Raw genomic sequence first — 22,921 nt, 5'->3', positions numbered from 1 at the left:
ATTAATGGCTCATGACAAATCTGTTAGCAAACTGGGAATAGAAGGGAACTTCCTTAACATTATAAATTATTTTGTCAAACACCCACAAGCAAACATCATAATTTGTGGTGAAACATTATAAACAGTTCTATCAAAATTAGCAACATTTCAGCACTACTTGCCATCACTGTGTCTATTCATCATTCTGTGGGCAGTTGTAGTTTATGCAGTAAACCAAAAGAGAAATAGAAATTATTAGCATTGGAAAACATGAGATGAAGGTGCTTCATATGTAGATGATATGATGGTCTACCTAGAAAACTGAATAGAATATCCAGGTCTATTATTTGAACTAATAAGTTGTTGGGTATAAAGACAATATAGATATGTTTCTTAACTACAAGTGATAACTCATTAGAAAATATAATAGAATAAAGATTTAATTCATAGTATCAACTAAGACTTTGATGTCTAATTGTTGCAGATGTTCAATATATTTATATATAAAATTATTAGATATTGTTAAAAGGCATAAATGAAGAAGAAAAAAAGGAGAGCTGTACCAAATATAGCAGTTTGCCTAAAGTCAATCTATACATTTAAATTCAAGTGAAAATCTAGTAAAAATGTCCACTGGGTATTTTGGAGAAGTTGAAGGTCTGATCTTCAAATTCACAGGAAGGACAAGTTCATGGATAGCCAGAACCATTTAAAAGAGCACCCCAGTGCAAGGAGACATGCCTTCCCAGGCATCAAGAATATAATGCTCTTGTTATTAAGATAATTTAGTATTAGCACAAGTAGAGAACCCTGAAAGAGCTCTACTCATATTTGGGAATTTATTATCTTATTATAAAATGGAAATGATGTTAAATAAATGGAGAGGTAAGGAATCTACATGAATTACTGAGACAATTATCTATGTGGAAAAAATTGGTATCTAACACCAAATGCAAAATTCAGTTTTGGATATATTCACAATTCATTTGTGAAAAGGAAGTCTTTAAAAGTTAAAGAAGAAAAGAAACAGACTATCATTATCACTTTGGGGTACAATAGAATATCTTAAGAAAAATCCTTAATGGAAAAAATCCTTAATGAGAAAAGTTGACTGCCCTAAGGTAGTTCTGCCTAATAAAATACTTCATTTATTAGGTTAAAAGACAAGCAACAGGCTGCATGGAGATACTTACTTTGCATATAACTAATAGAAGATTAGGGTTGATCAAATAAAAATGTCTTAGTATGAAAAAAAGAATCTAATAGGGAAAAAAGTCTGACAATACCAAGTGTTGACCAATATGTGGAGCCATGGGAATGCTCTTAGGGAGTATAAAAATCCACACCTGAAATTCCATTCCCATGTATATATTCTTTGGATACATTCTTAAGTGCTTATTTCAGCAGATAGGTGAGAATGTTTCTAGCACTATTAGTTAGTATTAGCCAAAATCTGGAACAACCCATGGTTCTACCAAGAGTAGAACAGATAAATAAATTGTGGTATATTTATACAATGCTATGTGAGTGCCGTATCTGTGAAAATGAGTAAGCCTCAATTATATACATCAACGTGAATACATATAGAAAATACTATTAGGCAAAGAAAGTTACAGAAGCTTACACTGGATGATTGCATTTATGTAAAGTTTAAAAAATGGGGAAAAATAACCATTGTATTATTTAGGGGTTCATGAATATGTGGAAAACTTAGGGAAAGCAAGGGAATAATTTAAAATTCAGTTTAGTTACCTCTGTGAAAAGCAGTAAGGCTGTTGTAATCAAGCATGAAGGGGCTGCAGAGTTTTTGGCACGGTTCTCTTTTCCGAAAATGGGTATGGGTACTGAGCACATGTATGTGCTTTTATTATTCTTGAACTGTGGTATATTTATATACTTTTTATGAATGATTTATTGTATAATTTTTTTAAAGAAAGAAAAATGGGACAAAAAGACACATGATTAGCCAATAAACAAGGACCGGCTTTATCAGTGAACAAGAAAATGCAAATTAAAATGACCAGATATTATTCCAAACCCATTAGATTAGCAAAAATTAATAATCCTGACAATACCAAGTATCTAGAAGAACCGTAAATCTTATACCCTTCTAGTGGAGTGTATATAGTTGCCATCACTTCGTATAGGTATTTTGTGATTTCCAGTTTTTAAAAAAAAATCGTATGCTCTATCATCTGGCATTCTTAAAAAAAATTTTTTTAAAAAAGAGCAATGTACACCTGTACATTGAATACTTTATAGCACTAGAATACCTATGTCAACATGGATGAGGTTTTAATGCAACATTGGGAGAAAAATAAATTGATTGATATTAAAACTATATCTTTTTATAGATTTTCAAAATAACACACACACACACACACACCCAACAATCACACAAACAGTATTTTTTTGTTAGATAAGTATGTAGGTAGGTGTGAAAAAATTACATGGTAATAATAAACACCAAAATCATGGCAGTGATTACCTGTGAGGTAAAGGAAGGGTGAGTGGTATCTGCAATCATCATTGTTTGCAAATGATGCAAAATGTTATGATTTTTTAGAGCATAAAAGGATTTTTGAGATAAAAAATTTTGAGAACCATCCTTCTATAGCTTCAAAATTAAAATTTTATGAAACATTTATTGAGATATTTATTTTATAAAGAATAGCAGATTTCATGTTTGACAGACCTACCAGCAGAAGTCCATATAAATCATGTATTTATTTAATGTGATTTAAATATATTAAGTAAAAAGTATGTACCTAGACCATTACTCAAAGAAGCTATATTTTTCTTTTGTCCCTGGCAATGCCTTGTCCTGTTTCACCAGCTGAACTCTGCACAGTTTCTCCGAATGCACTGAAGGTCTGTGTAGGAGGCAGCCTTTCTATAGTTTATTCTTTACTGCTGGCTGCAGTGTTTGTTTCCCTAATGTATCTTCATTCCCCTTTAATGACTTCCTCTGGGCCAGTTTATCCAATTCTTTCCTTATATACACAAAGATGCAAGCAATTCTTCCTCCTGAATTTAAGATTATTCATGATGAGCCTTTCTTTCTTTGCTCAGAAACAAAGGGGAATGTTTTTATAGAAAAGATGAGTGAAGGAGTAAGCTTTTGATATAATGTTGACCACAACACATTACCAAAATACTACTTCATCAAGGTGTTTGTGTCAAGTTTATATTTCATCCCATCCTCAGCCCTTTAAAAAAAAATCACTGTCATTCACCATTCTTCCTGTAGGAGGGTGGTTTAAGAGTCTCTTTCCATAGGTGTGCTCCTTGCCTGTAATTACTCAGTCCTTGTGGCGTGGATATCCTTTATTTTGAACAACCCTTTTGAGATCCTTTGTGATTCATCCTTATTAAAGAAACCACCCTCATTTATCATTTTCTAATGATATTTGATTTCTCTCCCACTTTCCAGATGGTTCATTAGAACCCTCCTGTTCTTAGGCATCTTTTCCAAGCTTCCCCACTGTTACTCTTTCAGTTTTGCCAAAGGTAGCCTCTTTATTCCTGCTTTCTGTCCCGAATCACTTTTCTGTCTTTCAGTAAATGACAGGATTTTATTCTCCACCATGTGGTTATTGGGTTTCCTTAATAGCCTCATGCAGGGAGGCTTTATTGAAGAAATTTTTATTTGGCCTTGATAGATTATAGTCACCATGTTTTCCTAATCTCTTCTTTAAAATCTTTTATGAAAGACTCCCCCTGTTAAACAAGACACACTTGAATTGAAATGGCTTTAATTTTTAAAATTCGTTTTCTCTACTTAAATGTTTACTTAAGTATATCTCTTGACAGTGAACTGAAAGGCAACTGATCACAGCCAGGAGTCTACAATATATTGGATTTGAGTAATACCCTATTATTGGAGGACAAAGAGGGTTGGAGAACCATTTAAAGAGGCCAGTCTCTGTTTCCTGGCACAGGGTTTTTGCAGTTAATTAGTTCTTGCTTATGACAAGTTAGAATTAATAGCCTCTTAACATGAGAGCTTGTCACCGACCTGTAACATTATTGCCTATAACCTTCATTGAACTTTCTGCACTTACTACCTTGAATTATTGGCTTGTGTATGTCTAGCATGGTATCTCCAACTGGTTATTCAGTTCCTTAAGGGTTTCACTCTACCTTCTTTGTGCCTCCTGTCTCTAACCCAGGGTCCTGCACAGAGTAGCACTTGGTAGATGTGGCATTTGGATGTCTCCCTTGTCCTAGTCTTCCAACTTACACTCTGTAAAAGATGGCAGCTAACAGTAAACTGCATGACAGTTCCACCTATCAGCTTTTCTGGATAGGCATTCCCAACTTGTTTTCATGCTCCAGCCTTCCAGAGAAGCAGATGTATCAGTTAGGGCTGGATTATAAGACAGAAACCACACAGGACCTCAATCAAGAATTATTAAGTACAAAACAAAGAATTGGGGTAATAAGGAATGGGTTAGTAAGAAGTAAAGAGAACTCTGCAGTGAGCCCTGGCTCCTTGGTAGTAGTGTCAATGCTGGTGGAATTGCTGGGTATCCACACTCTGGCATTTGCTGGGAATCTGCTCTCTAGATTTCAGGTCAAGTGTTTTGGGGAGGTGTCTTACAGGAAGCACTCTGCTGTGTAACTGCTTAAGAAGAGTACTTGGGGGAAGCAACTGGCCACTGTGGGAGCACCTGGGGAGCTGAGTGCTTTTGCTTACATTTCAGGGCACTTGGGATCCAGCAAGAATCCCTTTGTAATGTCTCTCCAGTGACCTCTATTGATAGAGCTTAACATTGTGCTAGATGGCAAAAGAAAAATATTTAAAGGCCCAACCCAGTTTTTACAGAGCAGTCTATGAAGGATTGATTTGTGACTCAGAGGCAGTGCATTGGCAACTGGCACAATCAACTTGTTCCCTTTTCTGAATATCTGTGAGTTTTTAGGGAGATAGGTTGTCATTAACCCAATAAAGAGGGTGCTAGGGAAAATCACATTTAGGAAGACAAAAACACTTTTTCTTGATTCTAATTTAAAAATTCTGAATATAATTTAGGTAGTGCATGTTATAGCATGGTAAGAAGCTAGGAAAATTCCAGGACAAGCAGAATAGGGAAACTAAGACAGTTAAACAGCAGTTTGCAGCCACCTGGTAAATCCTATCTTCCCTAAACCAAGGACACTTAAGAATAAATGGTTTGAAATTCTCCTCAACCAGAGAGTAGATAGCTCAAATCACCCTACTCAGGGAGACAGATAACAGAAATCCAATTAGTGCCATTTACCAACCACACCCAAGGACAGACAAATTAAGAGAATAAATTTCATTTTGGTACATCAGCATAAAGCTGATGAATATTCTATGTTCTGCCCCTAAGACCTCCCCTAAACACCAAGCCTTTAAAACTCCTGAAAATGAAGGTCTCATTATGCTTTCCCTCCAGAGAGCACGCCCTTGCCATTCCTTCCCTCCTCTCCTTCCCCCACAGGCACTATCTTCTAAACTCCAAGGGACCCCAAGAGATTCGCAAAGAGGGGAGCAATGGGCAGTGGCAGCTTGTCCTGGGCTAATCCCCTGGACCTGTCTCCAACGCCCCCCTTTTCTCTGACTTCCCAGTGAGCCAAAGCAGCCCAGCCAAGTTCTCCTGTTGCTTCTTCTATGTCTTTCCTTGTTCCACTGTCCTAACTATATTTTTGACAGTGCAGATGCTCTCCAGTTATTGGCTCTTAATGCATGTGGATAGAGGATATTTTGAAGGGTAAAAGCTTGTGTTCCTGAACCAATACAGCATCCAGAGAAAAACAGTTGTATATTCTCTAATCTCATCCCTCCAAGATATCAGGAAAATTATTCCCATTTATATTCAACATTTGCAGTTGGAGGCCAAAAGGGTATCATTAGGTTTTACTGAATCCACATAATTATAGTAGCAATATTTTTTGTACTAGTTGAAGTGTGAAAGTAGCAAATATTTTCACAGTGACATGCTGCTTCGCAGTAGACTTCCCATCTTGCTAAAGACCACATTTCTTTACTGAAAGCTATTTGTATGGATTGAGTGGCATAATTTGCATTTTCAGCTTGGTAGGGTCATGTGCCGTACTAATCAGAGTTTTCTTTCCTAGCGAGCCTCAAAATCAGCTAGCAATCTGTATGTGTAGATGCCTGAGTTTACTCTTAGACGGAAAAAATAACACTCCTGCTAATTGTCTGATAGTGTGGCCTTTAACAGGCATTTTAGCTATCTGCTTTCTGAGGCTTTGTCCTTGACTTACTGTTTAATGTCATCCTCCTGACTCATCCTGGGGAGTTCTCTGTGAAATTGTAAACTTGTGAATATGAATGAATTTGAAAGGTAAGGAACAGTTTTCTTAAACTAATATGTCTCTAAACACTGATATTTTTCAGTTATATAGAGTCTTTATATAATGTTGTATGTGATTGATAGCATTCATCATAGCAATGATTTCTAACGTGTTTTTCTTTTACCATTTGAGAATCTGCTGAGAGATTTGGAGACCCCCGCTCGCCCCACCACCCACATAGCATTTTGAATAGTTTAAGGAATATCATATGCTCTTTTGTATTAGATTACAAAATTAGAAGTCATTGTGAAGGACAGAGTTCAGTCTCCATGTAGGTAATTCCTAGTCTCAGTCTGTAGTAAATTGGAAAATGTATTCTTTATTCTCTTAGCAATTTTCTCTTGGATCACATTGGGAACTAAACTGGCTTATGTTTGGTTGTGAGTTACATAAAGAGCAGCATAATTTAGGGTTAAGTTGGCTATAAGAAGGCAGCGAATGCTGCCTACCTTGGAGATTACCAGATGTCAGCTACTGGGGTGATTTAAGGGTTGGGATCAAAGTCCAGAGGCTGTCTAAGAACAGGCGGGTGAGTTGAATGTGTTTGGGGAAGTCAAGGGAACACTTTCTGCCTAAGTCTGAGAGCCTTTGTCCTGAGGCAGGGAACATTTCTGAGTAGTGACCATTCCAGATTTAAGACATGGAAATAGTTATTCTATGTTTAGAAATGTCATAAGGCACAGAACTACCTGGAGGTGGGACTCAGGTACAGAGTTGGGTAGCATGGATCTTGTGGGGAGCAGATCTTACCACACATACATTGAAAGGTGACTCTTGGAGGTCTGTTTTGTGTTGGGGGTTTTGATAATTTGATTTATGTATTGTTTAAGGTTTATGACCCAGGCTTAAACCAAAACAGAAGGATTTACATTAGACAAATGAAAAGAATAACTTCCTCACCATAAGAACTATGAGAGACTTTTTACAAAGGGAATTTGGGTGATATTTCTTAATATTTTTAGGATGTGGACTGTTAGATAAGGTCAATGACTCTCCAGTTCAGTTGCCCCAACTCTTTCATCTATTTAGTGCAGAAAGAACTTTGTGATACCAATGATGTTTTATTTCTCAGGGAATTTGTAGTAGGACCATGTAGAATATATAACTATTTGCTTTGGGAATAGTGGTATAAGTGATTCTTATTTGAACTATAGTGTCTTAAATACAATTTTAAAATCAAGTTGTTAAATATTGATTCTATCATGTATCAGTATATACTATGGTGTTTATCAAGTGAGCCACAAAAATTCATTCATAATGATACAACTGACATTGATTTATTGCTAAAAAGGCTCTACTAGCATTTGAAATGACCAACCTAGGATACCACTGAATATCTACTGGTAGTTTTCTTCTTGTGAATTGTGGAGATTCCAACTTTTAAATTGTATATGAGGGTTTTAGGAGCTTATTTGTGTTGTCCGTTTGTATTAGTTAGGATTCTTTAGAAACAGAACAAATAAGTGTGTGTGTGTGTGTGTGTGTGTGTACACATATATATGATTTATGTAAAGAGACTTATTATAAGGAAGTGACTCACATGATTATGAAGGCTGAGAGGTCTAGCCCAAGGAGAGCTGAGCCAATGGTATAGTTTCAGTCCGAGTCCAAAGGCCTGAGAGGCAGGAGAGCCAGTGTGGACTTCCAGTAGGAATCCAAGTCCGAGCAGAAGACTGATGTCTCAGTTTGAGGGAAATAAAAACAAATATAAAATAAATATAAAATGTAATACAACGTATAAAAGAAAGCATAAAATAACAAATAGATGGCAGAGGGAAAAATTCTTCTTACTCAGTCTTTTATTCTATTTAGGCCTTCAAAAGGTTGGGAGAGGCCCACTCAGATTGGGGAGTTCAATCAAATGTTAATCTCACCCAGAACCTCTCACAGACACACTCAGAAGTAATGTTTAACCAAGTGTCTGGGCACCCTATGGCCCAGTCAGGTGGACGCATAAAATTAACCATTACCGCCCTGACCGATTTGGCTCAGTGGATAGAGCATCGGCCTGCGGACTGAAGGGTCCCGGGTTCGATTCCGGTCAAGGGCATGTACCTTGGTTGCGGGCACATCCCCAGTGGGGGGTGTGCAGGAGGCGGCTGGTTGATGTTTCTCTCTCATGGATGTTTCTAACTCTCTATCTCTCTCCCTTCCTCTCCGTAAAAAATCAATAAAATATATTTTAAAAAATTAACCATTACCCTGTTCATGATCAGCCACACTTTGTAGCGGAACACTGAGAATATCTCTTCAATTCTGATAGCTCCTTAATTTTGTTCAATGGATGCCACATTTTAGATATTCCGAGTGAACCATTTAGTCAGATACTGGGAAATAACCTTTATTTGTACATAAAAGTGTTAAAGTAAGGGATTATGCATTTCTTGCCCTACAGGATCGAACAACAGACTTGAACTTTGGGTTGATGGCTCTTGAGGCTGGCTGTGGGCCTTGGCATCATGTATGGAACATGTTTTTGGTAGCAGTGCTTCTTATTCTGGTAACAACACCATCTTCTAAGCTGTTGAGGAGGGAGCAAAACCCTGGCTCTGAATTTTACTCTCTGAGGACCTTAGAGAAATTATTTTACCACTTTGACCCTCAATTTCCTTAATTAAAACAAGGACATCTCCTGAGTTGTGGTTAAAGAACCTAGCATAATGCCTTGTGAGTGGGAGATGCTCGGCAAAGGTTAACTCCCCTACCCAGACCCTTATATTTATCTTGAAAATAGGTGTCTGTCCTAATTTCTGTTTGGTATACATCTACCTGTGCATCATCAATATGAATCAGATATCTTGTGGGTCTTACTTTTTAGGTCTGTACTACTATTTTTTTTAAAGCCACTCTGTCTTTTCTGTTGATTAGTTCATATTCTATCATCTTCCTTTAGAGTACGTGACAGCATTTAGATGGGTCTCAGTCCTGTTATATTTCATCCACTGGCACCATGAATGAGCCGTTTAAGTACCTGAAGAAAAAAAATGCAATCCCTTTCTCTCTGCTTTATCTGTCTTCATGGCCCAGGAAGAGGATGACAAGAGACTGCAGTTTTAAAGTTGACAGAGGATGGATGAAGTTTTCTCCTTTAAATGGTGGTTGTCATGAGAACCAGTTCACACCAGGACAGGGTGTTTTTTATTGTTGCCATTGTTGCTTTTTGCCTGAACTCATCCAGATATTGAATCTTTCATGTAGTTTGTGCACAGCTTCATGTAACTTCCTTGCTTTGATGGATGTAAGTTTCTGATCTTTTCTCTGTATAGGCTAGACTTTGGCAGGATATTAGTCTATTTCCTTCTTCCATCAGTACCCCTAGGAGAACCTCAGTAGAAGAAAAGTGCTAAAAAATATACATGTTATAATATGTTAGAGATGAAAAAGCAAGTAAACCAACTGACCAGATTTTGGGGATCCACAGATCTTTGGGGCATGGGAGGAGGCAGAAATCACTGATAATTTACCGACTTTACAGCTGAGTGCCGCTGGGCCTGCCAGGAAAACAGCCCTGAGGAGTCACATGGGCACCAACTAGCTATTCTGAGTATATTCTTGAGGGCATAGGATTCTGTCACTAAGCAAGAAACTCAGTAGCCTCTATGAGATATTCACCTTGAAAGTTTCTGTCCTGGAGGCTTCATGAGGGGAGATTTGGAAAGACCATGCTGTCCAGCAGGATCTGTTCGAGTTTGCAAATGAAGGTCTAGTGCAGGCTGGGGAAGGGTGGGGGGACTCGGGGTGGGGGTAAGGGGTGGTTCCCTGGGAAAGCTTCTGAAACCTTTGGAATTTGTCCATTTCAGACTTGAGGCTCTTGTCTTTTGTAGCATCCTTGCCAGCCTGGCAAAAGTTGCCTTTCTACCACCAATGTGTTTTTTTTTTGTAACATCTTTCACCACAGAACGTTGACTGTTTCAAATCTTCCCATTATTTCAGTGGCACAAAGTTCCTTGTGAGGAGAGGAAATAAGACAAACAGCAGGGGACAATAAAGTCTGCTTCTGCAGTGCAGAGCTTTGATGCATTCCCTCCCCTGTTCTAATCTCTGTAACCTGATTAATTGGCAGGTGGTGTTACAAAAATCCAGGGAATGACAAAACTGATTCAATATCAATTAGCTAAAAAAGGAATGGACATCCCACAGAGACCTGAGGACAGAGTTGTATTTAACTGGGCCCTTTCAAACACAAGTCTTCTCAAATGATGAACAGTAGAAGATCTCAAGTAGGGCCAGTTGTTTAAAGAAATTAAAATCTGTGGAAATTAGCAGCTGAAATCCACTTGAATAAGTCTGTTATTCCCTTTAATATGTCTGTCTATTCATCTCACTAAGACATCCGATTCTTCCTCCAAAGTGATTTGAATACTTAATATTTGCTGAAATGCTTTAGTTGGATTTTAATAATGTAATTGAATTTGCTTGCTGCATTCAGGGGAAATGAAGGCTTGGGGATTTCTGTGGTAAGATATGTGAACGTGCTTATTTTTATAAGTGATTCTTACTTATTTCTCTCTCTGTGAACCAAGAATTAATAAACAGTGGGTCTGCAAATATATGAGGGCTGTATTCATCAGAGTTACAGGCTTTATCTGTCACTCTCCAAGTGACTGGCTTGTCCCTGGGGCTCAGATGTGATCTGCTTAGTGACAAGTTTTGGTTGAGTTGAATTGGATATAGATTGCCTTTGTGTTTAGATACCATGTGTTCTTAGAAACCTCATCCTAAACAGGATTATTGTAAAATAAGTTCCTAAGTGCTATTCCTTTTGTTTGCAAAAAAAGGAATTTTTTATCCCTGGGGTTAATAATAGAAGGCTTATCAAAGGATCTTTTTAATTGAAATTTTTTTAAAAATTGATTTCAGAGAGGAAGGGAGAGGGAGAGATGGAAACATCAGTGATGAGAGAGAATCATTGATCAGCTGCCTTCCTGCGCACCCCACACTGAGGATTGAGCCTGCAACCCAGTCATGTGCCCTGACCGGGAATTGAACTGTTACCTCCTAGTTCATCGGTCAATGCTCAACCACTGAGCCATGCCATGTGGGCCTTACCAAAGGATCTTAAAGAGAAATTTGAAGTGATCCAGGCAGTGAAGGGGTGCTGTGTTCCAGGTAGTGGAAGTAGCAGATTTGAAGGCATGAAGATAAAAAGGAGTGGCATGAATTCCTGAACCATGTACTGTGAACTTGCTGGAGCAGGGGCAAGAGATAGGAACTGAAGTGAGAGACAGAGGTATAAACTGCTTCATGAAAGGCCTTCTAGGTAACCTTATGGAATTTTAGCTTTAAAAAGAATGAGAAGTCTTTAATAATTTTTAAGCATAAGTGATGCAGATTGGCATTTTAGAAAAAGGATTTTGCAGAATAGCCTATGGCATGGAGCAGTGTAGGGAGAGAATGAAGATGGTGAGACTAATTACAAGATTATTTATAATCATCCAAGAAACCAAGGCAAAAAAATGGTGGGATGACAGATATGAAAAGGTTGGATTTGACAGCATTAAAGAGGTGGAATCTTCTGGCTTTGGTGGTTGCATGTAGGGAAGGGTGAGAAAAGGAAAAGCATTTGATTTGGTTTGCTTTCTTGGTACCATTTCCAAGGTTAGGGACCTCAGGAGGAGAAATGCTCTGGGGTTTGTGATGCATGAGAGCTAGTTGAGTTTGTGATCTGTTTAGCTGGAGGATTTGCAGATGGAGATGACCAGGGGCAGGTGTGTATGTCTCTGGGCCCTTGCACAGTCGTCAAGGATGGAGATGGAGATTCTAATCCATCAGCATACAGGTGTTGGTTGCAGCTAGGAGTTTAGCTGCTTCCATCTACGGGAGAGTAAGCAGAGTTAGAAGAGTACAAAGCTGAAAATAAGGCCTGTGGGATACAAACATTTAACGACAGGAAAGCAAGGTGGGTGACACTGTGAAGAATGACCAACTTAACTGTGAAGAGGAGAGAGGGTAGTCTGTACCATGAATTGGGATTAGTGGGAGTTTTGTTTGTGGATTGTTTAACAGGAAAATTGAATATGTTTACTGAGGAAAAACAGCCAGAAGAGAGATTAAAGGTATAGGGGACATGGGATGATTTCTAAGAATTTTGAGGAGGCAAAGTGATGAGATTGGGTGTAATCAAGTCTTTGGGAGAGGGGTTAGTCATGTCCAGAGCCTGACCAGAGAAAGGCATATAGTCCTCCTGTTTCCCCCGCCCCATTTAAGGTGGGCAGGAAGGTTTGAAGCATGACTACAGAGACAAATGCATTTATGAATGGGAATAGAAGGCTAGAGGTTGGGGGCTCTCTTATCTGATGACTTCTCTTTTCTCAGGAAGAAAGCAAAACCAATTTTATTTCCTCCCTGGTGAAAGTAGGTGGGATAGACATTTTCAGGAGTGAGATAAACCATGAGAGTAGTCTCTGAAGTTAATTGGAGAGAAAAACTAACACTTCCTTCTCTGAGATTTAGTTCTTAACTCAGCACATGCTTAAAGAGGCAGTTCTAAATTAATTAAGTAATTAAAAAGAAATGAGCAAAGCATCTGCTGTGTTCAAGGCACTGAGATGATGTTCCTTATTCTTGAGGTCACACCTGTTATACAGAACCCTTTCCTATTGCTCCTATAGGAATAGACCTTTCCTATAGACAGGTCTAAAAAAACCTGTCTTCTTTCACAGTAAGATTTTGAAATGTTGCTGTTTGGGTATTTGTCTCTCTTTAGCATGCTGATCTCAATCAGAGGAGTATATGGTCCTTATATTCAAATTTTAAATAATATTTTTATTTTAGAATAGTTCTAGGTTTGCAGAGAAATTACAAAGACACTACAAAGAGTATTTGTGTATCTTACACTCAGTTTCCCCTATTATTGACACCTGACTAGTATGTATATTAATTAGTGAACAAATTTTTTGTATACTTATTTTTGTCTGTATTTCTAAACCTTCTTGCTGTGGCCTTTTTAGTTATCTTTGGCAGTGAGAGGAGCACTTGCCTGTTGATAATTCAGAAACATGAGTTGAATCGATAATTTGAACAATCTCTCTTACTGTCTTTGTGATTGTCTTGTCTCCGAGAAATCATATAGTTGAGGGGGAAACAGGACACAAAGAAAAATAAATACCCAACTTGAATTTTATCATGTGAGTATAACCCTGGTGTCAGTTATATGTGTCTTTAAAAAAAGGTGTTATCTAGTAAATACAGTTTGTTAGAAAAAAATCTTTTAAAAATTTAAAAATGGATTCATGAGTAATAAATAATGAAAAGAGCGGTATTTTGGTGCTAAGATCATACACCCTCTCTAGATGGCACTGGTTTTATACTGGCCCATCATTTTTGAGCTATAAAAGGTCTCTTCTGCTGAACATCACATTAGTGTTTACTAGCACAATCTGTTTTTACTTCCCACCCAGCAGAACACAGAGCGAGGAACCTCTTTTATTTGCTGTAAGAGTCCATTCATAACAAAGTAATTATGAGTGATATGGAATTTGCTGATAATTTTGCAAGTAAGAATGAAGAGAGCATTGATATCATGTAATCTGCTGTGAAATCATTCTGAAAAGTTTTAAATGAGCCTTTCTTTTCTCTCCAAGTTGCTTTTTTTTATTGTCTGGCATGCACTTTCTAGCCCCGGACCTGGCATATATGGCATACTGTTCTTAATATGTTTGCTCCCTTTAGCGCTATGTGTTTTAACCAAGGTCACCGCTCCGAGAAAGGTTGTTTTCCCAGGTAGGGATTTTTCCCTGAAGTTAAGGAGGGGATAAAACCTCTTAACTAAGTGCCAGGCGGGTAGTTAATCACTTTAACTGCAAACAATCACCCTTAAGCTACATAATCTTTACTCCCTGGAATGGAGATAAGAAACGCCCTAACCTTTGTAATAGAAATTGACAGGATTAAAATCGGCTGGTATAAATACGGATGTAACAAGACAACAAACATCAGATTCTCATCAGATCCTAACCAGAACCTAGCCAGAGAGGGTACAGGCCAGGCTGAGGAACCCCCACCCCATGCACGAATTTTGTGCACCATACCTCTAGTCCTATATAATAAAATACTAATATGCAAATCGACTGAATGGCAGAATGACCAGTCGCTATGATGTGCACTAACCACCAGGGGGGCAGCTGCTCAACGCAGGAGCTGCCCCCTGGTGGTCAGTGCACTCCCACAGGGGTTGTGCCACTCAGCCAGAACCGCTGAGCCAGGCTCATGGCTGGTGAGCGCAGTGGAGGTGGCGGGAGTCTCTCCTGCCTCTGTGGCAGTGCTAAGGATGTTTGACTGCCCTGTGGAGCGGGCCTAAGCCGTCAGTTGGACATCCCCCGAGAGCTTCCGGACTGTGAGAGGGTGCAGGAGGCCAGGCTGAGGGTAGCCCCCAACCCCGCTAAGTGCAGGAATCTTGTGTACTGGGCCTCTAGTATTGGCCATAATGAATAATTGAAGCCTGTAGTGCAAAAGTAAACTCCCAGAATTATGATGTGTTTGATTTTGCTGGACACTTAGAGGAACTGCTACTTTGCAATTGCCTTAGTTCATTTTCATAGCCTGAGGTTCTCTCTGTGTACCCAGGTAATGTGACACTTGACTATAAGTCTATAAAAGAACTGGTTTAATTTTCATCCTTATCATGAGAATAAGTCCTTTAGGGCTATTTAGCTGACACCCAACTTGGTCAGACACTGTGGACTTTTACTTTGGCCTCACTTGCTGTGGTAGCTATCACAACCAATATTCAGTTTTTCAGTTGGTACATTGGATAGGCACTATTCTCAATATTTCTCTCTGCCTTTGTGCTTTCTATTGTGTTACTTCTAAAGTGCTTTTAAGAATTTTTGACATTTTTAGTAGATCAATCAGGAGGTCTTGTTAATATTAGTAGAAACAATAGTTAATTTATTACTTTATTAAAATTTTAAAATTTTATTTCATGAGACATTAGGTAGAAAGAATAGTAGATTGATTTGCTCTGTTCTCTTTGAGTCAGTTTCCTAGCAGGTAAAGATCTGCTTTGTTGTTAAAGACTGGGTTACTATTTTAGTGGTAAAGAAGCTTATGAATAATAACTAGTAGCCCAGTGCACGAAATTCATGCACATTGAAAGGGAATTAATTGCCCTAACCAGTTTGGCTCAGTGGATAGAGCATCGGCCAGTGGACTCAAGGGTCCCAGGTTTGATTATGGTCAAGGGCATGTACCTTGGTTGTGGGCACATCCCAAGTGGGGAGTGTGCAGGAGGCAGCTGATCGATGTTTCTCTCTCATCGATGTTTCTAAGCCTCTATCCCTCTCCCTTACTCTCTGTAAAAAACCAATAAAATATATTTTTTTTAAAAAGGGAATTAATTAGCAGAGATATTTTAATATTGCTATTTTCCCTTTCTCTATAATAGAAGTGTGAGAGATGAAAGGAAATTAGTAAAATGTATATGAAAATAATATATAAATTTATTAATAAATAAACAGTAACAAAAGGATATAACAACAACAGAGGCATGATATAAAAACGACAAAAACATGATATGAAAACAACAAAAACATGTTATAAAAACAACAGTGATGCAAACAATGACTGATAAAGTGATTAAACTTATTCTAATATCTCCCTGTATACCACATTAAGAGTGAAAACACTTTCAGAGTGTTTGACTAATTTCCCTTGTGATGAAGTACTTAGAACTTTAACTCTAACATCACATGCTCTTCAAACTCGAGAGAAAGCAACATATAACTGACCATGTGCAAAAATGGGTGCAGGTAGGAATATGCCTACTTTGTCTAGAGTTTGTCCTTGTGATTTATTAATAGTCATCACAAATGCTCGCATCACGGGAAACCGTCCTCGAATCAATTTAAATGTGAGGCCAGTGTCAGATGGGGACAAATTAATTCTTGGAATCAGAACAGCCTCTCCCTCTGCAGATCCTGTTAATACTTCAGCTTCGATAATGTTAGGTCGTAATCTTTTGATAATAAATCTGGTACCATTACAAAGAGATTTACTATTGAGATTTCTCAATAGCATGATGATTGCACCCACTTTCAATTTTAATTTATGACATGGCATTCCCGAAGGAGTAATACTATTAAGAAATTTGATGGGAAAATTTTCCTTTTCAGCATCATCTGTGGAATCAATGGAATAATCACTCAAATATGTGTGAAAATCTCCGAGTATATCCAAATTTTCTTCACTTAATTTTTGAACATGCTTATTTTTTGGACAAAGAATTGCACGTTTAGATATAGTTTTAATATTATCTATAGCAGTGGTTCTCAGCTTTGGCTGCACATTAGAATCACCTGGGAATCTTTTTAAAATCCTGATTCCTGGGCCTCATCCTCCAGAAATTGTTTCTTTGTTATGGGGTGGGGCCACAACATTAGTAACAAAAAACAGAATTAAAACTTTATTTTGGGGAGCCATTACAGTGTTTTGGACAGGTTCAAGCCTTGGACTGACGAGGGGGCACAGTCCTCTCATTGCCACGTGCAAGTCCCAGCTTGGAGGGCAGGGCCCTCCCAGCACAATTATAGCCAACAGCTGTAGTTGAAAGCTTGAACCTATGGTCCGAACACGTGACCCCACGTGCCTGAATGATGTAGGCTTGATAGAATTCAGGTGCATGTAGTTGAGTAGGATTGAAACCCAGGAGAATGTTGTAAACATCTTGGTCACGCCCTTACTTTGCCTTGTAGCATCTGCTATAAAAGAAAGGCATGGCTGTGGGCGTGGTTGCTGTCTCTCAGAGAAGCAGTGTCCCACCAAGACCCGGCTTTCATTCTCTTGTCTATCTTTTCTAAGCCTTTCAGCCACCCCCACTCAGGTTCACCCTTGGCTGTGCTGGCGCAGCACACTTTATAAAGATCTGCCTCCATGCTCCGAGGGCAGGTTCCTGCCTCAAACCCCGCCCTTACAGGAAATAGCTCCGGGAAACAGCTCCAGGAAACAGCTCCAGGAGGGCGCAGCCGTTGCCAAGACAACCCCTGCAGGACTGACTTCCTTCCGCTTGGTTGCAGCTCTGGTGGTGATGAACACCACCCAGGGTTTTTATATAAGTAGATAGCTGTGGTTAATAATTATGATTGTGATTATAATGTGGAAAATTTATTTAGCCATTACATTGTGCCAGGTACTCTATACTTTTCATTATTTTATTTAATTATTATAAAGTGTCTTAAGTTAGTGTTGTTATTCCTACTTTACAAAGCGTTACCTGAGGCTTAGCTACCCTGTCACTTGCTGGAGTTTATCTGGATAGTAAGTGGCAGAAATATGCCTCAAGCTGGTTCCTGGGCTCTGGATATACAGGGTTAGCAAAGTCCAGCATACTTCCTGCCTTTGTGGATTTCACAGGATTTAATTTCTAGACTATACTTCCTACGTAGTCTCAGCACATATTCTAAGGACACTGTGGCATGGTCGGGGATATAATTTTAGAGTCTGAAAGCCTGATTCACTGGTATTTCCACTAACATTGAGGGTAATGTCTCTTGTGAGGAAATGGTTATAAGTTAACACAAAAGTAAAATGAGAGATCAGCAAAGATCAGAACAGTATCTTTTAATTCCCTAAACACTGTCCATTCCCTAAACACTAGCACAGTGTTTTTATTCAAAGTTGGTACTGAATGAATGTTAATTTGAGTATGTTCATTGGCTATAAGACAGTGGATTTTATTCCCACATTATGGTTTTTTGATATAGACTAACCAGGATACTATTTTTATTTATTTATATTATTCCTTATGTTTATAGTTATTTGCTGGTGTAAAGGATGGAGAAAGCCTGCAGCTCTTTGAACAAAGTTCTCGTTCTGCCCATAAACAAGAGACGCATACCATGGAGGCCATGAAGCTCGTAGAGTTTGACCTTAAGCAAACACTTACGAGGCTTGTGACACATCTTTTTGGAGATGGTAAGTACTCAAATGCCTTTGACTTTGGGGCCTTGCATATTCAGTAATTACCATCATCCTTAAGTCATTAATATAGCTGTGTCTAGATTTTTTTGGTCTAAGTTGTGGCTTAATCGTTCAGGTCTATAGTGAAGTAGAACTTATGGATTTCCAGGTTCATTCCTGTGAGGAGCAGGAGTATATGAAAATAGAATTAACTAGAGAAAGAAAAAATGATGATATGCTGTAATAAGAATGAGAATGGATTAAAATCATGTTATTCATCAGTAGTGAGAATGTGTACAGACTAATTAGTGTTCTTGTATAACTATATTGTCATTAGGTCAGACTTCAATGATGGGGCAATATTCTCTTTTTTGCTTTTCTCATTTATTTATTAAACATTCTTTAGTTACAGTTAACATTCAATATTATATTAATTTCAGGTATACAGGATAGTGGTTATACTTCTATATAACCTACAAAGTAATCACCTTGATAAGTCTAATACCCACCATACATAATTATTACAATACCAGAGGCCTGATGCACGAAATTCGAGCACAGGTAGGGTCCCTAGGCCTGGCTGGCGATCAGGGCCGATCAGGGCCGATCAGGGCCGATCAGGTACCTTGCCTCCCTACCCCCTTGTTCCCTCGCCACCTGTGCCACTACTACACGGTTCCCCCTTGCCTCCCCACCTCCTTCTTCCTTTGCTCCCTCAGTGCCCCCCTGCCACCGCTGGTCACCCGCCATGTTCCGCGCTGCCTCCTGATGGTCAACACACGTCATAGCGAGCAATTGAACTCCTGTTCTCCCAGTCGAACTCCCAAGGGGACACTTTGCATGTTAGCCTTTTATATATATAGATTATTGACTACATTCCCTACGCTGTACTCTACATTTCTGTGACTATAATTTGTACTTCTTAATTCCTTCACCTTTTTCACCCAGTCCCCCAAACCCCCTTCCCTCAGGCTACCATCAGTATTGAAGTAAAGTTATTTAAATAAAATTGAAATAAAAATGTTTTAATTTTATTTGTTTATTCTTTTCTTTAGATTTCACATATAAGTGACATCATATGGCATTTGTCTTTCTCTGACTGATTTATTTCACTTAGCATAATACCTTCTAGGTCCATTCATGTGAGACAAGATTCTTAACCAAGATTCCTAACCATTCTTAACCACTGTTCTTAACTAGTGGAAAGTTTTACATATTTATATATTGATCACTACTGTCAACAGCAAAAATATGAAGAGTGAATTTCATAGAGGAAGAATAGTATTTTTTAAGAGCTGGACTCAGTTTTATTTAATTACTTGCTCTTGATTATTTCTCTAAGAAAGTTTTTTAAAATATATTTTTTATTGATTTCAGAGAAGGGAGAGAGAGAGAGAAAGAAATACCAATGATTAGAGAGAATAATTGATCGGCTGCCTCCTACATGCTCCCTACTGGGGATTGAGCCCGTAACCCGGGCATGTCCCCTGACCTGGAATCGAACCATGACCTCCTGTTCATAGGTTGATGCTCAACCACTGAGCCATACTGGCCAGGCCCTAAGAAAATATTTTTTTGTAATGTACCCCCTTCCAATTATTTATGGCTTCCTTGAAATAATATTTTGTTTGTTTTTAGAAAGCTATAAAGAGTAGGTTATGAGACCTACAATTTAAAAATGTTTAAAAGACAGAAGCTAAGCTAGTTCTTATTCTTGTGAAATTTTTATAAGAACAGCTTTATGAGGTATAAATGACAAAAACTAAACTAAACGTATTTAAAGTTCACAGTCTGCTAAAGTTGACATACAATAAACTGAATGTATTTACACAATTTTATTAGTTTTGACATAGGCGTGCACTTGTGAAAACACCAGCAGAATTAAGATAATTAACATGTTCATCATCCCCCCAAGTTTCTTCTTGCCCCATGCCCTTCCCTACATCTCCTCACTCCAGGCAGCTAGAGAACTGCTTTCTGTCACTTTTGATTAGTTTGCAGCTGTTAGATATATATAAATAGAATTCTGTAATGTGTACTTTTTTTTTTTTTTTTGAAGGGGTGGCTTATTTTAGCATAATTATTTGGAGATCCATCCATATTGCAGTGTATGTCAATGGCTATTCCTTTTTATTGCTAAGCCTTCCATTCCATAGTTTGTTTATTTATCCACCCATTGATAGACATTTAGGTTATTTCTAGTCTCTTGCTATTACAAGTAAATCTTCTTTGTATGGACTTATGTTTTCATTTCTCTTCAGTAAGAATACCTAGCAGTTGAATTGCTAGATCATAGGGTAGGTGTATTTTAACTTTCTGCGATGTCACTTAACCGTTGTCTGAAGTGGTTGTGCAATTTTACATTCCTTCTACTTGTGTATGAAGGTTCTAGTTGCTTTACTTCTTTAACTACACTTGACACAATCAGTCATTTTAAATTTAACCATTTAGTGGGAGTGTAGTAATATGTCGAGTAAGTATTCAGAATATTTAAACAACTCCAAATAAACAAGTGAAAATCAACTTAAGAGAGATATGGGTGAAAATGAATGTGATAAATGATGTAGCTAAAGGACTAATGAATACCTAAAAAGATGCTCACCCTTATTAGTAATCAGGGGAATGCAAATGAAATCCACCATTAGCTATCCTTTGCACTTTCATATATAGAAATATTTTTTAAAATCTAACATTTGTAAATATTCACAAAGATATAGAAAAACAGAGGTAGTAGAAAGTCCTGGTCCTGTGTAGGAGTCTCAGGTACCAACCCCAGCTGGAACTCCAGTACTCAGTCTTGATTCATCTCTGTTTTTTCACACCTTCAGGTTCCCCTACTTACCTGTGAACTCAACTGTGTATTTAAAAGGATTCTAATTATAATTTACTAAGTTTCTAATGCCCTGTTTTAGCAAGACTTGTTAGAATATCTAGACTTTCATATTCTCAAATGCATAGTTCATGTAATATTTAAGAAATCACCAACTAACCCTGTGTATTTTAAATATATATACATTTTTAAAAAGTATATCAGCTTCATGCTAGTGTGTTTTTTTTTCTAGGAGATGGAGGTATGGTATTAGAAAAGAAGTACAAACCAGACTTCAAGTGTGTTCATAGAATTTTATTAAAATGAAGATAAATTAAATATGAAAAATGTTATGATTGATGAAACTGAATAGTGGGTGTATGGATATTTTCTATTTTCTATTTCTGTCTCTTGGTTTGAGATATTTCATATTCAAATGTTATAATGTAATGGTGAAATAGGTTTCAGATAGAGATTACTGATGTGAACATTTTATTATAGCCAGTTTCTCTTTACTTTCATGATAAAAGGAAAGTATTATGATATTTTTAGAAGTAGTATCATCTAGTTAACATTGGAGTGCAGGGAGATAGATTATATTGTTCAGGCCATTTTTGAAGCAGGTTTTGGTAGAAGGGATTTCTAGTATTTTAGGGGAGAAAGTTTTTAATGTCTAGTAACTTTACGGAGAGATTCAGGCTTATTTGAATGTTTTCATTGTCAATCTATGGAGAGACTTGTTAGAGCTCTCCTTATTTATGTCTTGCTATGCACATTTCTGTCATAAAATGATTTGCTGTTTGTAAGGTTTAGAAACTGCCTCATAGTTAGATAGACAGGTAATTGCTTCTCTAATAACTAGAATTTCTGTTTCTTCTATTTCTTTGTTATTTTTCACAGCCTCACTCCTCTCCCCACCCCACCCCTCATCACCTCCCACCACACCTCCATTTAGCACCATCAGTTCCTTCACCTGGCTAATTCTGACTTATCCTCTAGTGTCAGCTCAGATGTCCTCCCACCAGGACCCTTTCCTGGAGTTCATGCTAAGTCCTGGAGTAGATGCCTTTTTGGGGTCATCTGAGCTTTCTTTTGGGGTGGACTTTTACTTTTCTGAGCAGGAAGTACCACTGGATTTCTACTACGTTGAAGGTATCACAATATTGAATAAGTTTCAAGGAGTCATGAATCTTGAATGCTGTCTCAGGGAAATAGTGTGTGGTAGGAGCACACAGCAGAGGGGCCTCCTCCAGTGCTCGGCATGTGCTCCAGACTTGACACTAGTCATTGAGAACAAGCCTGAAGCTATAGAGCCGGAAGGAATGAGGAAAGGAAGAGGAGAAAGGCAGAAAATGGTTAACAGATAAATCTCATGACCACTGAGAAACAGTAGTATGGAATTGGAAAAATTAAAATTCTCCTTCATCCATTTACTCTGAAATCTTGAACAGGTCATTTAGTGATTTAGACCTCAGTTTTCTAACTTTCTAAGATGCCTTTTACAAAGAAAATATTAAATGTGTTAATATGAAACAAATGAAGGAATAAGGAAGGGAAGGAAAATTATGACAAGGAAATAAAAGCAGCGAGCATATGAAGGAATAGTAATACAGTCAAAGATAGTAGTTATGGCTGATTTCTCTTAATTTTGTGTAATGAAATGTAGCTTTATCTCAGACTATGGCATAGCCGTCCATTTGGTGTTGATGGTGGCCTCCACATTCTCTCTGAGCACCAGCAACTATTTTAAAAAGTACATAATGTGCTAGAACCTGTAAAGATTATAAAACATTACCAGGGGCTTGGAGCATACACATTTCTCTAAATATGGTCCTGGACTTTTCTGTGTCATTATTTTTAATATTTGTATTTGAATAGCTTTCAAAACCGTGC

General features: G+C 38.0%; 1 protein-coding gene across 5 annotated transcripts in view; it reads left to right on the top strand.

The window, feature by feature from the left end:
* The window catches only part of FARS2 (phenylalanyl-tRNA synthetase 2, mitochondrial), a 540,234-nt gene that overhangs the window by 136,020 nt on the left and 381,293 nt on the right, over window positions 1-22,921 (top strand). For all 5 annotated transcript variants that reach the window (XM_070403451.1, XM_070403450.1, XM_070403449.1 and 2 more), the window contains one exon: window positions 18,075-18,234. In XM_070403451.1, the coding sequence (XP_070259552.1) occupies window positions 18,075-18,234 (160 nt within the window). The remainder of the gene's footprint in view (window positions 1-18,074; window positions 18,235-22,921) is intronic.

The sequence above is a fragment of the Myotis yumanensis genome, unplaced genomic scaffold, assembly GCF_028538775.1.
Source record: "Myotis yumanensis isolate MYYU_CA2020_CCGP unplaced genomic scaffold, mMyoYum1.0.hap1 SCAF_2, whole genome shotgun sequence".
Lineage (NCBI taxonomy): Eukaryota > Metazoa > Chordata > Mammalia > Chiroptera > Vespertilionidae > Myotis > Myotis yumanensis.
The sequence above is the reverse complement of the archived record's forward strand: the minus strand, read 5'-3'. Positions and strand labels throughout refer to the sequence as shown.